The sequence below is a fragment of the Cebus imitator genome, unplaced genomic scaffold (genome assembly GCF_001604975.1).
Source record: "Cebus imitator isolate Cc_AM_T3 unplaced genomic scaffold, Cebus_imitator-1.0 Scaffold82, whole genome shotgun sequence".
NCBI lineage: Eukaryota > Metazoa > Chordata > Mammalia > Primates > Cebidae > Cebus > Cebus imitator.
In genome coordinates, this window is record NW_016107397.1 from 2,416,003 (window position 1) to 2,429,464 (window position 13,462).

Consider the following 13,462-nt stretch of genomic DNA (forward strand, 5'->3'; position numbering starts at 1 on the left):
AAAAAAAAAAAAAAAAAAAAAAAAAAGCCCCATTTTGTCACGTCAGTGCTGTGGGTCTTCAATGAAGCCAAGTCAATGTGTTCAACGTGATGCAAGGAAAATGGCACTGGGGTTTTCGCTCTTCTGGGTGCAGTGGTTTTCCATTCTAACGAGGAGTAAAACAAAATTTGTTGATAACATTGAAGAGTCTAGACTCCAGTGGGTAAGGCTAACATGGGAAGGAGCCGCTGATCACGCCTGGATGCTGCTGCGTGTTTTAAAAGCACCAAGGGCTGGGTGCCGTGGTTCCACCTGTAAGGAGCTTGAGACCAGCCTGGGCAACAAAGTAGACCTCCATCTCTACAAAAAAAAAAAATTAAACAGGCGTGGTGGTACATGCCTGTAGTCCCAGCTAATCAGGAGGCTGAGGTGGGAGGATCGTTTGAGGCTGGGGGGTTGAGGCTGCAGTGAGCTGAGATCCTGCCACTGCTTTCCAGCCTGGGCCACAGAGCAAGACCCTGTCTTTAAAGAGAAAAAGAAAAAACATCATGAGGGATGATACGTGACTTTGCTAAATCCTCACGACAACTCCAGCATGGCATCACAATGATCGCCCACACTTCATCACCTGACTCGCCCAGGGCCCTGCAGGGCATGCAGAGCCTGGCCCCCTGGTGACTACCTCGGGGCAGCCTGTGCACCACGTGTCCACTGGAGTCGCAACTTTATTTTTAAGTGACTCTCTTTTTCCAGGCTGAGTCACGCTGGTGGTGTCTATATAAAGGCTGTCAAGGCAGTGACTAAATGCGTCTGGGCCCAGGCCACAACTATATATTACTACCCCCCCCACTCCCTCTCCCATCCTGCTAGCTCCTTCTCTCCCCGAGAGTGAAAAACGAATCATCCAAGTTCGCAGTGTCTTCCCATCCTCTGTCTTCCTCACCTTGGCAGAGATGGCATGAGGCACGTGGCTTCCTGGCTTACCCCGCGCACGGTGCATCCCGATGAATAAAAAGGAGGGACCACCTTCCCTCGGTGTGCCGTGCCTGCCAGGGCTGGGAAGGAATCCACAGATCTAGCCCATTTTGACGATGGCGCTTGGAAAGATTCCTATCTCAAGACAACTCCCAACTCTGAATTTTTACAACTGCTACCCGGCAACTCGGAAATCGAAGAAATGTGCCAGGCCAGTGTAGAAGGGGCAGAGGAAGACGTTAGTACCCAGGACAGGAAAATCGAGTGGATCAGAAGTTCTGTGAGCAGCAGAGAGGATGCTCCCTGCCACAAGCTAGGCGTGCTGAGCCAGGCATCCTGGACGGTCAGGGCTGCCCCGCAGCCAACAAGAGTCAGGATGGAGACATGAGCGCGACATCACGTGCATCTGAGCAGGACAGAAGTAGAAAGCACAGACACAGATGGGTAGCACCGAGGACCAGGCATCGCTGGGATTAACGTTCCAGAGATCAAGAAATGTGCATGCAAAAATACATCAGGGCAAAAATGACCAGGAGAGCCGAGCCATAGCAACGGGGTCTGTTTTAGAGGAGACAAAAATGAACCAGGCAAAGTCCTACAAACAGACACCCAAGAAGCGTTCTGGGGTAGGACTAGGGTGACTGACGTCACAAGGATGAGGCTCGGGGATGGTTTCAAGATAAAATCACAGCATCTCAGGAATGTGGTTCTCCTCCTCTCTTTCCTCCCATCAGGGAAGGTTCCTCCCATACTGAAAAGAAGCAGAACAAAACCCCAAACCATCCCTGTGCTCTTTCTGGAAACAAGCCTAACACAGACGACCATTTATTGGAGAGTTGAGCATCACATGCAAATAGCAGAGCCCTGAAGCAAGGCCCACGTCACAGGAGCGCTGCGGGTTTCTCCAGGGAGGGTACCAGGCTGGGTTACCTGGACTCCGACCTGCCCAGCCATTCTCTGTCCACTAAGTCCCTACAGCTGACCCTCTGCAGACCTCCTGTGACCTCGCCTCCAGGGCCTCCGTTCCACAAAGCTTTTCCTATGTTTGCTCTGGAGGTTTGGCTTGTCACGGAGGCCAGACTGCCTGGGTTCACATCCTGGCTTGGCTGAGAAGCAGCCGCGGGATCCCCAAGACAAACTTTGGAAAAGCAATTCCTAGGCTGAGAAACAAAACCCTAGAGCGATCCTCCTCGCAATCCCTGATGGGAAATAACTTGGTTTCCAGGAGCGTCCAAGCTCGCCCATCCACAGGCACCGGGGACCAGGGAAGCACTCTGGAATCACACACGAGGGAAATCGGAGTCCGGCCATAATCAAAGCCACGGAAAAAGCAAACGGTGAATGGAAAGGCTAAGACATACTTCCTGGGGTTTGCAAGGCCTGGGCTTTCAGCCTCTGCTGCACACATGGTTCTAACACCACCAGGCTTCCAGGAAGCTGCTGCCACTCCCTCCTGACACACTGTGGCCGGCCCAGTTCAGAGGTGCCCGCCCCTGCCGCCAGCCCTTGGAGCCCCTTGTAACACCCGTGGCCTTGCTCCTCCATCCATCTCCTACTCTCCAGCGCGCAGCCCAGGGCCAGGCACAGCCTGTTCCTGCCCAGCGGTCAGGCCTTGGTACTCCTCATCACCCACACCGAAGCTCTAGAGTTCCGTCTCCTCCCTCCTCTATCCTCTTCCACCCCAGGGCATAAGGAGGAGGAGGAGGGTGGAGGTGACCACGTGGTTCTCCTGGAATGGTGAGCTGAAAGTGGGACTATGGACCCAGAGAGCAGTGTTCTCAACGAGGGCTGCATGCATGAGTCGGGGAGCTCCCCAGAAACTGCAAACACGTGCGTTTCTCAGGGGTGTAGGTCCTTAACACTCATTGATATTTTAAAGGTTAAGAACCAAAGCTCAAAAAGCAGAACTGTTTATCTACGGAAAGGGTTACTGAGCCATATGTGGCTTATCCAGAGAACGTTATCACCACTGATAGAAGAGTGTTTCTGTAGGGAAAATCTACAGTCGGGAGATTCCAGACATTCTATTCCAGCACTTAACACGCTCTACCATCGGGTTCTATTTGCTTGCTAAGAAAGATAAGAAACTTTTTTAAGAATGGAGATAGGGTTTTATTCCCAGGACCAAACTGCCTGGCAAATGGAAGGTGCTGAATAAATATTTATAGGATGATTAATTGTTATTACAAACCAACTTTCTTTTCTTTTCTTTTCTTTTCTTTTTTTTTTTTTTGAGACAGGATCTCACTTTGTTGCCCAGGCTGGAGTACGATCATAACTCACTGCAGCCTCAACCTCCTGGGCTCCAGCCATCCTCCCACCTCAGCCTCCCAAGTAGCTGGGACTACAAGCATACACCACCATCCTGGCTAATCCTTTGATTTTTTTGTAGAGATGGAATCTCACTATGTTGCCCAGGATGGCCTCAAACTCCTGGTCTAAAGCGATCCTCCTGCCTCGGCCTCCAAAAGCACTGAACTTACAGGCGTGAGCCACCATGCCTGGCCACAAATCAACTTTTGAAAAGCTGAAACTACCTATATTTGTTGTTGTTTTTTTTTTTTCAAGTTGCCCGAGGTAAAGTCGGGCATGGTGGTTCAAGCCTGTAATTCCAGCACTTTGGGAAGCTGAGGTGGTGGATTACCTGAGGTCAGGAGTTCAAGACCAGCCTGGCCAACATGGTAAAACCCCATCTCTACTAAAAATACAAAGACTTAGCCAGGCATGGTGGCAGGTACCTGTAATTCCAGCTACTCAGAAGGCTGAGGCAAGAGAATCACTTGAACCCAGGAGGTGGAGGTTGCAGTGAGACGAGATTGCGTCACCGCACTCCGACCTGTGTAACAAGAGCGAAACTCTGTCTCAAAAATACATACACACATAGAACAAAAGAATTCCCCGAGCTAGCTCCGAGGAACAGGAATCCACAGTATCTCGTGAGTTACAAGATGAGTATTCCCAGGTTAATACAGATAATGAACATGAGCTAAACTCTACGGACAGGCCTGTGGGTAACCCCTTCACATATAGGCACACGGGTTAAACACACACACATGTGCACACAGCAACCCTGGGAGCGGGGCCCTATTGCTCCATTATTTACAGATGACAGAACAGGGCTTTTTGGAGGTATCTGCCCCAAGCCACACAGCTAGTAAGCCGCCTGAAGTAAGAAATACAAAAAGCAGAGCTGGGCGCAGTGGCTCACACCTATAATCCCAGCGCTTTGAAAAGCCAAGGTGGGAGATTTAGCTTGAGCCCAGGAGTCTGAGACCAGACTACACAACAAAGTGAGACCCCATCTCTACAAAACATAAGATTAGCAGGGTGTGGTGGCACGCACCTGTAGTCCCAGCTACTCTGGAGGCTGGAAGGAGAGGCTTGCCGGAGCTCAGGACATGGAGGCCACAGTAAGCTCTGATTGTGCTACCGTATTCCCAAAAAAAGAAACATAGAAAGCAATATACCCTAGAAACACTCCACTGCCTATAGCGTTCCATGATCGATTCTTAATTCAATAGGGAACAGATGTTCAGTTAGAACACTCAAAAACATTTTTCTTTCAAAAGGACTCTTTTTATTAGATTCAAAAAAAAAAATTCACACAATTTTATCTGCAGAATAATTGCAACCTTCTTCAAACTAACTACAATTTCTGGATTAAAAAGACACAATATCAAATCATGACAAATATATTAATCTAATGATATAAAACCGAAACTTTAAAAATTTCACTCTAAACAGAAAACCTTCAGCCAGGCACAGTGGCTCGTGCCTATAATCCTAGCATTTTGGGAGGCCGAAGTGAGAGGACCCTGCTTGAGGCCCGCCTGCGCAACAGCAAAAGGCTCTGTTTCTACAAATGTAGAAACTACGGCCAGGTGCGGTGGCTCACGCCTGTAATCCCAGCACTTTGGGAGACTGAGGAGGACAAATCACAAGGTCAGGAGTTTGAGACCGGCCTGGGCAACATGGTGAAACCCCGTCTCTACTAAAAATACAAAAAATTAGCTGGGTGTAGTGTAATCCCAGCTACTTGGGAGGCTGAGGCAGGAGAATCATTTGAACCTGGGAGGCGGAGGTTGCAGTAAGCCAAGATCGCGTCACTGCACTCTGGCCTGGGCGACAGAACAAGACTCTGTCTTGAAGAAAAGTTTAAAAAAAAAACATAAAAAATAAAACTAGCCAGGCGTTGCGGTGACATGTGCCTGTAGTCCCAGCTACTTGGGACGCTGAGGTGGAAGGAACACTTGAGCCCAGGAGTTCGAGGCTGTAGTGAGCAGTGATTGTGCCATTGCGCTCCAGCCCAGGTGACAGAGCAGGATCCTGCCCGCAGAAAAACCCTTCAAGGCTCCAGCCATCTTGATGCTCACCTCCTGATGTCCCTATGGCTTCTCCCACCTGTCAGCCACCACATAGCACCCCTCCCCGGCCACCTCCCCATCAGAGCCCGCCTTTTCCCTCCTGGACTAGAGCTTTTTCCAGTCATATCGGGGAAGGGCCAGTCTAGAAGGTGAAATCTCCGACTGGAAACGAAACCTTACTCCCCACCAAACCCGCCTAGTCCTACATGTGGAACATGTTAGACATTCATCAGACACCGGGGAACCTTTCCTCCTTTCCCAGAACAAAGGGGGACGTGGGCATTTCCACCCACACTGTGCCCTGGAAGGCATGAGGCCATGAGGATCGCAGCCGCATCTGTAGGGAAGAGGACACCGGCCTCCTGGTAAGCCAGGCTGTCCTACCCTATGGGAGAAAGTTCTAAGCAAGCCTCGTCTCTAGACATGCAACATTTCGACGTCATCTCCATGGCAGGTGTCAATCTGTTACTTGGTTAGTTATCAATCCGGCAGTTCGGCCAGAGGAAGCAACCAGTGTCAGGGCCATGGTGGCTCCTCAAGCAAATGGTGGCCCAGTGTTCCTTCGGGGCACAGGCCAGGCGCTCAGCCGAGGCTCCACACACATGCTGTCACAGCTTTCCACACACATACATGTGCTGTCACAGCCCCACACACACCTGCCCCTTGTTGGGAACCCCCCTCCTACACACCCAGCACACTCCAGCCACAGCCCCCAGCTCCCACCATCACCCTGGCTTTATGTGGCTTCAAAATTTCCAGCAGGAAGGCTGGGTGTGGTGGCTCACGCCTGTAATCCTAGCACTTTGGGAGGCCGAGGCAGGCGGATCACCTGAGGTCAGGAGTTCGAGATCACCCTGGCAAACAGGGCAAAGCTCTATCTCTACTAAAAATATAAAAATTAGCCAGGCGTGGTGGCATGCGCCTGTAATCCCAGCTACTTGGGAGGCTGAGGCAGGAGGATGGCTTGAACCCGGGAGGCGGAGGTCACAGTGAGCCGAGATCACACCACTGCACTCCAGGTTGGACAACAGAGCGAGGAGTCTGAGACCAAACTCTTATGTTTTGTAGAGATGGGGTCTCACTTTGTTGTCTAGTCTGGTATCAGGCTCTTGCCTCAAAAAAAAAAAAAAATTCCAGCAGGAGGCTCTGACTGCTGGCACAAGTGAAGCGGGTCTTGCCTTGGACTCCCCATGCAGGTTGGCCCTCAGATGGGAAAGTGCACAGGCCGGCAGGGCAGGAGCCTACACCCAGCTCCCGCCTCCTCGCCTCACTAGGACCGCATGCCGGAGTGAGACCCTCCTTACTCCAGCGAAAGACGAGGAAGTGGGCACCACCCTATGTCCGCTGGCAGTGGCAGGCTCGGGGCCAAGCAGGCAGTGACCTTCCATCCTCTGCCTCCCCTTCTCGGTGAGTTCGACCCCTTCTCCAGGAAGACAGAGTCTAAAAACGTGTCCCGAGAAGAAATGCCCCAAGTGGCAGGTAACAACCAGGCTGCCGCCTCCCCAAGCCTCTTCTACTTAGTGGGACCAGAAGGAGATAAAAACGCCAAGTTTAAGGCCGGGTACCTTTGAGTGATCGATGTGCAATTCGACCCAAAGCCAAGACACAGGGACGGGGCTCAGTGCAGCACAACCGGAATTTATCAGCCGAGCATAAGGGACAGATGGGGAGGCCGGAGGGGGACACACTCCTCCTCCACTGTCACCAGGAGTTGGGGACTTTTGAGGAACACCCTGGAATCCAGGCCTCTTAGGAATCTCATTCTCTGGCTGATTACACTCATATATTTGTTTTCCGTGGCCTCAGAGAGTTGGCCTTGAACCTCTAAGATTTTTTTTTTATTCATAAAATGTTTCCTTTTTAATTTTTACTTCTTATAACGAGATGAGTCTTGTTATGTTGCCCAGGCTAGTCTCGAACTCTTGACCCCAAGTGATCATCCGTCTCGACCTTCCAAAGTGCTGAAATTACAGGCGTGAGCCCAGCCAAACCTCTAAGATTCTCTGTGGAAACCTCCAGACATGTGGTCACCGAGGAAAGGGGAGTGACAGTACAGGATGGCAGACAACCACTAGCTACAGGAATGGCCCTAAGAGGAGCCTGCGAGATGGATGTGGCGGGGATTGGCCTGGGGAAACTGAGCCAAGGAAAAGCGCTCAGGAAAGCCCACAACTAGAGCTTCCAGTAAAGTCTGCTCTGAAGCTTCTGGGGACAACAGAAGAAGGACATTTTGCCACCAGCTCTCTTTTTCCTCCTGTTTTTACTCATGGCAAGGCTGACATGGAGAATAGGGCCCCTCAATCCCCAACATGGGCAGAGAAGGCAGCAACCCCCAAGCACCAGTGACTCCAACCTACATTTTTGGTCTCCTGAAACACAAAACACCCACATTTAGGGGCAGGCCGAGGCGAGCAGCAAGTGTGAGATTTGAACCCTCAGCTGGCTCTGTGGCCAAGGCCTGCCTTCTTTCCACTCTGCTACCAAGCTTTCTTCCAAAATATTTATTCTGAAGACAGAAAGTTATTAATTTGTTTTCCATAATGATTCACGCCAGCACTCCCTTGACTAGCAGGCCTCCTTTGAAACATTTTAAATGAGTCTGCTTTTTAAAATGCAATTCACATGTAATTTCCCAGCCATACTGTATAAGAGAGGGGCATCTCTCCCAGAAAGGACCTTTGCCTCCAGGCCTGTTCCTACGTCCTATATGGAGGAGCCAAGAGCTGCAGAGAAGATTCTCCAAGCCTGGAAGCTGGGACGAAGCTGTGGGCTGATGTGACCCCTTCCCATACAAGGGGAAGATGCAGGAGAGGCTGGGGTCTGAGGCCATGCCATGGGGACCAATCTGGCAGATGTCACCCCGAAAGCCATTCCCACAACTGCTTGTGTACCTGCAACACTCTTGGGCCGTTTTTTTTCTTACTAAGCCCTTAATAGGGGTCGCAGGGAAGGAACAAGAGGCCCAGTAAACAAGCAGAAAGATACCACCCTGGCAAGTCAACACTGTCCCCGCGATGCACACTCATGAGAGAAAATATAGGACATGTAAAAAGCACATTTCTACTGCCCTTTACGGAGTATTTCAAGAAACAGAGAGGCATTTAAAAGTCCTAGCAGGCGAAATGTCTGCTTTACAAGAAATGTTAGGCGCGTTGCTATGCCCAGATGCACGCAGCCTTCAGACACTCCGCCTGCCCCGGCACAGGGGAAGCAGGCCCCGACGACCTTCCACCCCACAGGATCCCTTATGGACTTTGGTGGCGTGCTAACCAACACAGGACAGGGGCTGGGACGGATTCAAGGGGCTGAGACACCCACACACCTGCCCATGTGTTCTTACAGACCCAGCCTGTCCAGTATCTGCACCTTGAATTAGCTCCTGCTTTCCACATTTCCAGACAACCCATCAACTGCCACATCCCTACGGCCTGCAGGGTGGCATGCACGTTCTGCTGGAAATGGGGCTGAAGACGTCAGAGGAAAGAAACGGGTTGCCCACCAGCTGCGCATTCGTCTGATGAAAATGAAACGCTCACGGCGCATCACCTGAATATGCACCAGCATCCTAAGACCCCTTCCGAGCGATCACGATGGTCACCCGTCTCACCTCTGGAGTGTTCTTCTTGAACTCTCGGCTCTGTTCGATAAGCCGCTTTCTGGACTGCTCGCTTTCATCCTGCCGGTTCGCCAATACCGTTGCGGTGGCATCGAGTTCCCTCTGTCGGGGAAACAGAAAAGGAAAAGCGAGATTGGCATCGCGCTGTGCACCGGAGGAGGGTCCTATTTGCATTTGACCAGAACACTGCGGGAGAGACCCCGGTGGCTCTAGGTATTGTGGACTCATCGGCAGAGGAGGTGCTGGAGGGCGGCGGGAAAGTGGCAAAATGAACATAACCCACCCGTCCCACGTCCATCCCACGTGCCGTGGTTGAGAAAACCAAGCTCGTTCAACGTCATGCGTCGTGCATCAATGTGCACGCCATAAATGACTCTGTTCCTGAAATAGAAGACACAGAAACACCTTTCTCGCTCCAGCGAAACTACCAGGCCAATGGCCAAAGGACCTGCTGCCCCCAAGCTGCTCCACACCTATTCTTCCCAAGGGTCCCTTCCAGCCACTCTCCTGAGCTCCTGGCCTTCTGCTAAGCCAGCCCCTCCTCGCGGGATTCCGTGTGGCTGTCCTTCAACACTGTGGGTCTGGGATCTCTGGAAGTAATACTTGGTTTGTGTTCATTCAACAGATATTTACGGTGAGCTCACTCTAGGCCAAGCATCATGTTCAAGGCCATTAACCTATGATTAGTTTTCAAGGGGGACCTTTAAAAGGTAAATTCCAAGAATAATTATTTCCAGTATCGGGTACACTTTTCGGAAATGAGGCGCCAGGTGTTGGTGGTTATTCTCGAATCGCATTGCTTGCGTGGGAACGCTGAGGACCACCAGGAGTGGGTCCCCCATGAGGGACCTGCCGGGGGGCTGAGGGCTCTGGGCTCTGCTCCCCGCAACAAACTGATCATCGACGCGCGAGCGAACCTGTGCCCTGGCCTCACAAATTCTGGGAAGAGCTGCCAAGAGGATCTGTTTCAAACAAGCCTGCAGCAGATGGCCCCAGAAGGGTGTTCCAGGCTGACAGCAGGAGCCCAAGGACACATTGCTGTCGCCACCAAAAGGCCTGTTTTCCTGCCGAGTCACTTCGGCGACTGAAGACACACAGCGGCCCATTCTGCTGGGATCCAAGGTGGCTGCTCCAGCTGGCTTTTCAACGGTGGGGACCATCACCCTGCGTCCGAGCAGAGCAAGGACCTGACATTTCAGAGGCTGAACAGCGAGAAAAATCAAAGCTCAAGATTTATCCCCAGGCCTCCAAGAAGCATACGACAGCCTCTCCTTCTCCACCCCGGCCACTCATCTCAGGAGTCTCACCGGCTTTCCTCCTTGGCGGAAGTAAACCAGCAAACCTATAAGCTCCTGCTGGGAAATGCTTCCTTGGTACCACTACGGGGTGGGCCATGCTGGATGGGATGATAGCGTCTATTGCTGACAACGTAGAAATCACAGACAGGCTGAGGGCAGTGGCTCACGTCGGTAATCCCAACACTTTGGGAGGCTGAGAAGGGTGGATCACCTGAGGTCAGGAGTTGGAGACCAGCCTGGCCAACATGGCGAAGCCCCGTCTGTACTAAAAACACAAAAATGAGCCAAGCATGGTGGCACATGCCTGTAATCCCAACTATTTGGGAGGCTGAGGCAGGAGAATCGCTTGAACCTGGGAGGTGGAGGTTGCAGTGAGCCAAGATGGTGCCACTGCACTTCAGCCTGGCAACAGGGCGAGATGTTTCAAAAAAAGAAAGAAGAGAATGAGAAAGAAGAGAAGAGAAGAGAAGAAGTCGTAGACACTTTAAAAAGGGGGGGAGGAAAGAAAACACACACACATACACACACCAATAAAACAACAAATCAGGCAATGAGGGGAAGATACCAGCACGCCACACTCTTCTCCCCTTAGTATTTCTGGCATTCAGGCACATCTTGGGCAAACAAGTCCTAAGGAATAACGTGGGCTAGAATTCAAGAACAGATGTCAAAGCTATTGCAGAAAAAAGGGAAACAGTGAACATTTTGATAGACCACATTTGAAACACATCCCAGTTAAGGGAAGGCAGGGAAAAAAAAAAAAAGAGCAACCAAAACCAATGTGGTGGAACGGGGGATACAGATAAGAGAGGAGCAGTCACAGCGAAGCAGAAGGCTCTTCAAAAATATAAACAATCTGGAGGGAGGAGGGCTTCGACATCTATATTTAAGCAGCAGCAGCCGAAGTTATAAAAGGAGCCTTCGAAAGAAGGCGGGGAAGAAAGCCAATATTGAAATATGACAAAAAAGAAAAAAAAAGAGTTGATGTTTCATTCCAATCGCACACAGACACAGAAAACTTAAGAGAAAAACAAAAAGAACATGGATTGCTTTCAGCCGGAGGGGGGTCCCTACTTCCCGCACTGCATGGAAGCCTGGTGGGACAGGGGCGCTGGGGGCGGTTACCCAATCAGTGGGTGTCTACTGATGTCTTGGAGCCAACAGGCACTGGAGGTGCGAAGGGGACTATGGGGTCCCAGCCCCAATCCCCAGCTTCTCATGTAGTGGGTCAAGTGTGGGAAATGTTGTGGAGGACGCCAGATGAGCAGGGGGTCTGTCGGCCCCTCTGTCCCCCTGGGTCCCCACCTGTCCCTCCCTGGGTTGATCTGTTAGGGAGCCTGCCTGCGGGAGGAGGGAGCTAAAACAGATGGCCCCGGTGCAAGGTGAACCCACCAAGATCCCGGGGCTGCAGAGCCAGTGTGCCTGCAGTAACTTGCTGCTGGCAGTCGGGGACTCGACAGGGGTCTGCCGCACTCCCTTCCCCGAGCCTGCAGACATACGCAGGTTGGCATGGGAAACCCACGGGGGTCTCCAAATTTAACACCGAACCGCCACCCGCCACCACGGAAACAGATTGGCACAGCGAGGAGGAGACGCTGAGCCACAGATAAGGTTGATCAGATGTAAGGCTTGAAATCTTTGACCGGGTCCCTTGCAGAAAAAATTTTTAAAAACAACAACAACAACAACAACAACAACACACACACACACACACACACACACACACACACACACAAAACAGCACCACCAAATCCTTTCTGAACGACGCTAAGGCGTTCTCGGGCTGTGGGAGGAGACAGCGATTAAACATAAGCCAAATACTGTTTTATTATCTACCAAGCCTGCCTATCCTCAAAGTGTCAACTACAGTGACACATTAACAAGGGAATGAAATGCATGTTGGGGAGGTGGAGGTAGGGGTCCCAAATGCAGCGACCTCGGCCCATGAGTCACGGGTCACATGTGAGAAGGCGTAGAGAGTCGTCACATCTGAAAGGCATTAAAAAGTCATGAAGAGCAAAAAACCTGCACCCAACCTCCTCCACGCCCAGTGATACCCTGTCAGCATAACCCCTCACGGATTTTTCGGTGTATTGTATGGGACACGATGATCATCAGATACATCCAAGCCAAAAAGCAAACCGCAACACATTGTTGAAAAGAATATCCATCCATATGCTCGATAGGCTGTGATTATCTCCAGAGAGATACAGAAGAAACTTGTGACCGTGCTTGGCTCTCTGGAGGGGTGGGTCGGGTGAGCGACTTAATCCACAGTGTGTATCTTTGGACTGTCTTGCCATATGCATGCATCATCTAGCTGGGAAAACTGCAGCATCTATTAATTTTTATAATCCTGCTAAATGGGAACGAGTGCATACACAAATGGTGACGGGAATAATACCTTACGTAACGCATAACATGGGACACGTGAGCCTCTGCGTTAGGGTCTGCCTGTCCACCTGCAGGGGCAGAGGCCTGGAATTGACGGCCTCGTGGGTCTGGTGATGCAAGAAGTGAGGCAAGTATGTCCTTTGTCAAAACAACAGCTGTTTCTTGCACAATATGCTGCCCAGTGGCTGGTCTCAGGGTGTATGGAGGAGGGGGGGGTGGTGGTGACGGTGGCCACTGCTGGTCACAGAAAACACCACCCAGCCAAGCCAGAACTCTCCCAAGGAAGGCAGAGGAGGGCATCTATGCAGAACTATCTAGAACTCCTCTCCAGCTAGAAACACCTGTGGGCCCCCAGTCCCAGGTCCCAGGCCATGGGAAACTGGCACTTCCAACCAGGCTGAAAGAGACAGAAACTTTACTGAGAAAGTGTCTGGCAAGGAGAGGCACCTGAACGCAGAAAATGCGTATCTTTCCAAGAGATCACGGGATGACTGACGTCAGAAGCAATGAGGACCCACATGGGTCAGGTTTCAGTCTCTCCCAGTCGGCCCCTTGGCAGCCATGTGGCCCAGTCCACCTCACACCCCCAGCACTCACTGGACGGCAACTATCCCTCACTCAAGTCAATGCGCTGAGCTGACCGAGAGTTCCCCAAATGCAGACTCAACAAGTGGGTGTCACTAATGGGAGCTCCGCCCTTGCTCAGAGGAACTTCAGAGCCCAAGGCCAAGGCTCAGGTCATCAACTAGATGGCCAGGCCAAGGCTCAGGTCGGCCACTGGAGGGCCAGGCCAAGGCTCAGATCATCCACTGGGGGGCCAGGCCAAGGCTCAGGTC

At 51.5% G+C, this 13,462-nt stretch overlaps 1 protein-coding gene across 1 annotated transcript in view; it reads right to left on the reverse strand.

Annotated features, from left to right (window-relative positions):
* CUX1 (cut like homeobox 1) overlaps nucleotides 1-13,462 on the reverse strand; it is a 437,632-nt gene that overhangs the window by 330,166 nt on the left and 94,004 nt on the right. The window contains exon 2 of the mRNA XM_037740392.1: nucleotides 8,926-9,036. Within this exon, the coding sequence (XP_037596320.1) occupies nucleotides 8,926-9,036 (111 nt within the window). The remainder of the gene's footprint in view (nucleotides 1-8,925; nucleotides 9,037-13,462) is intronic.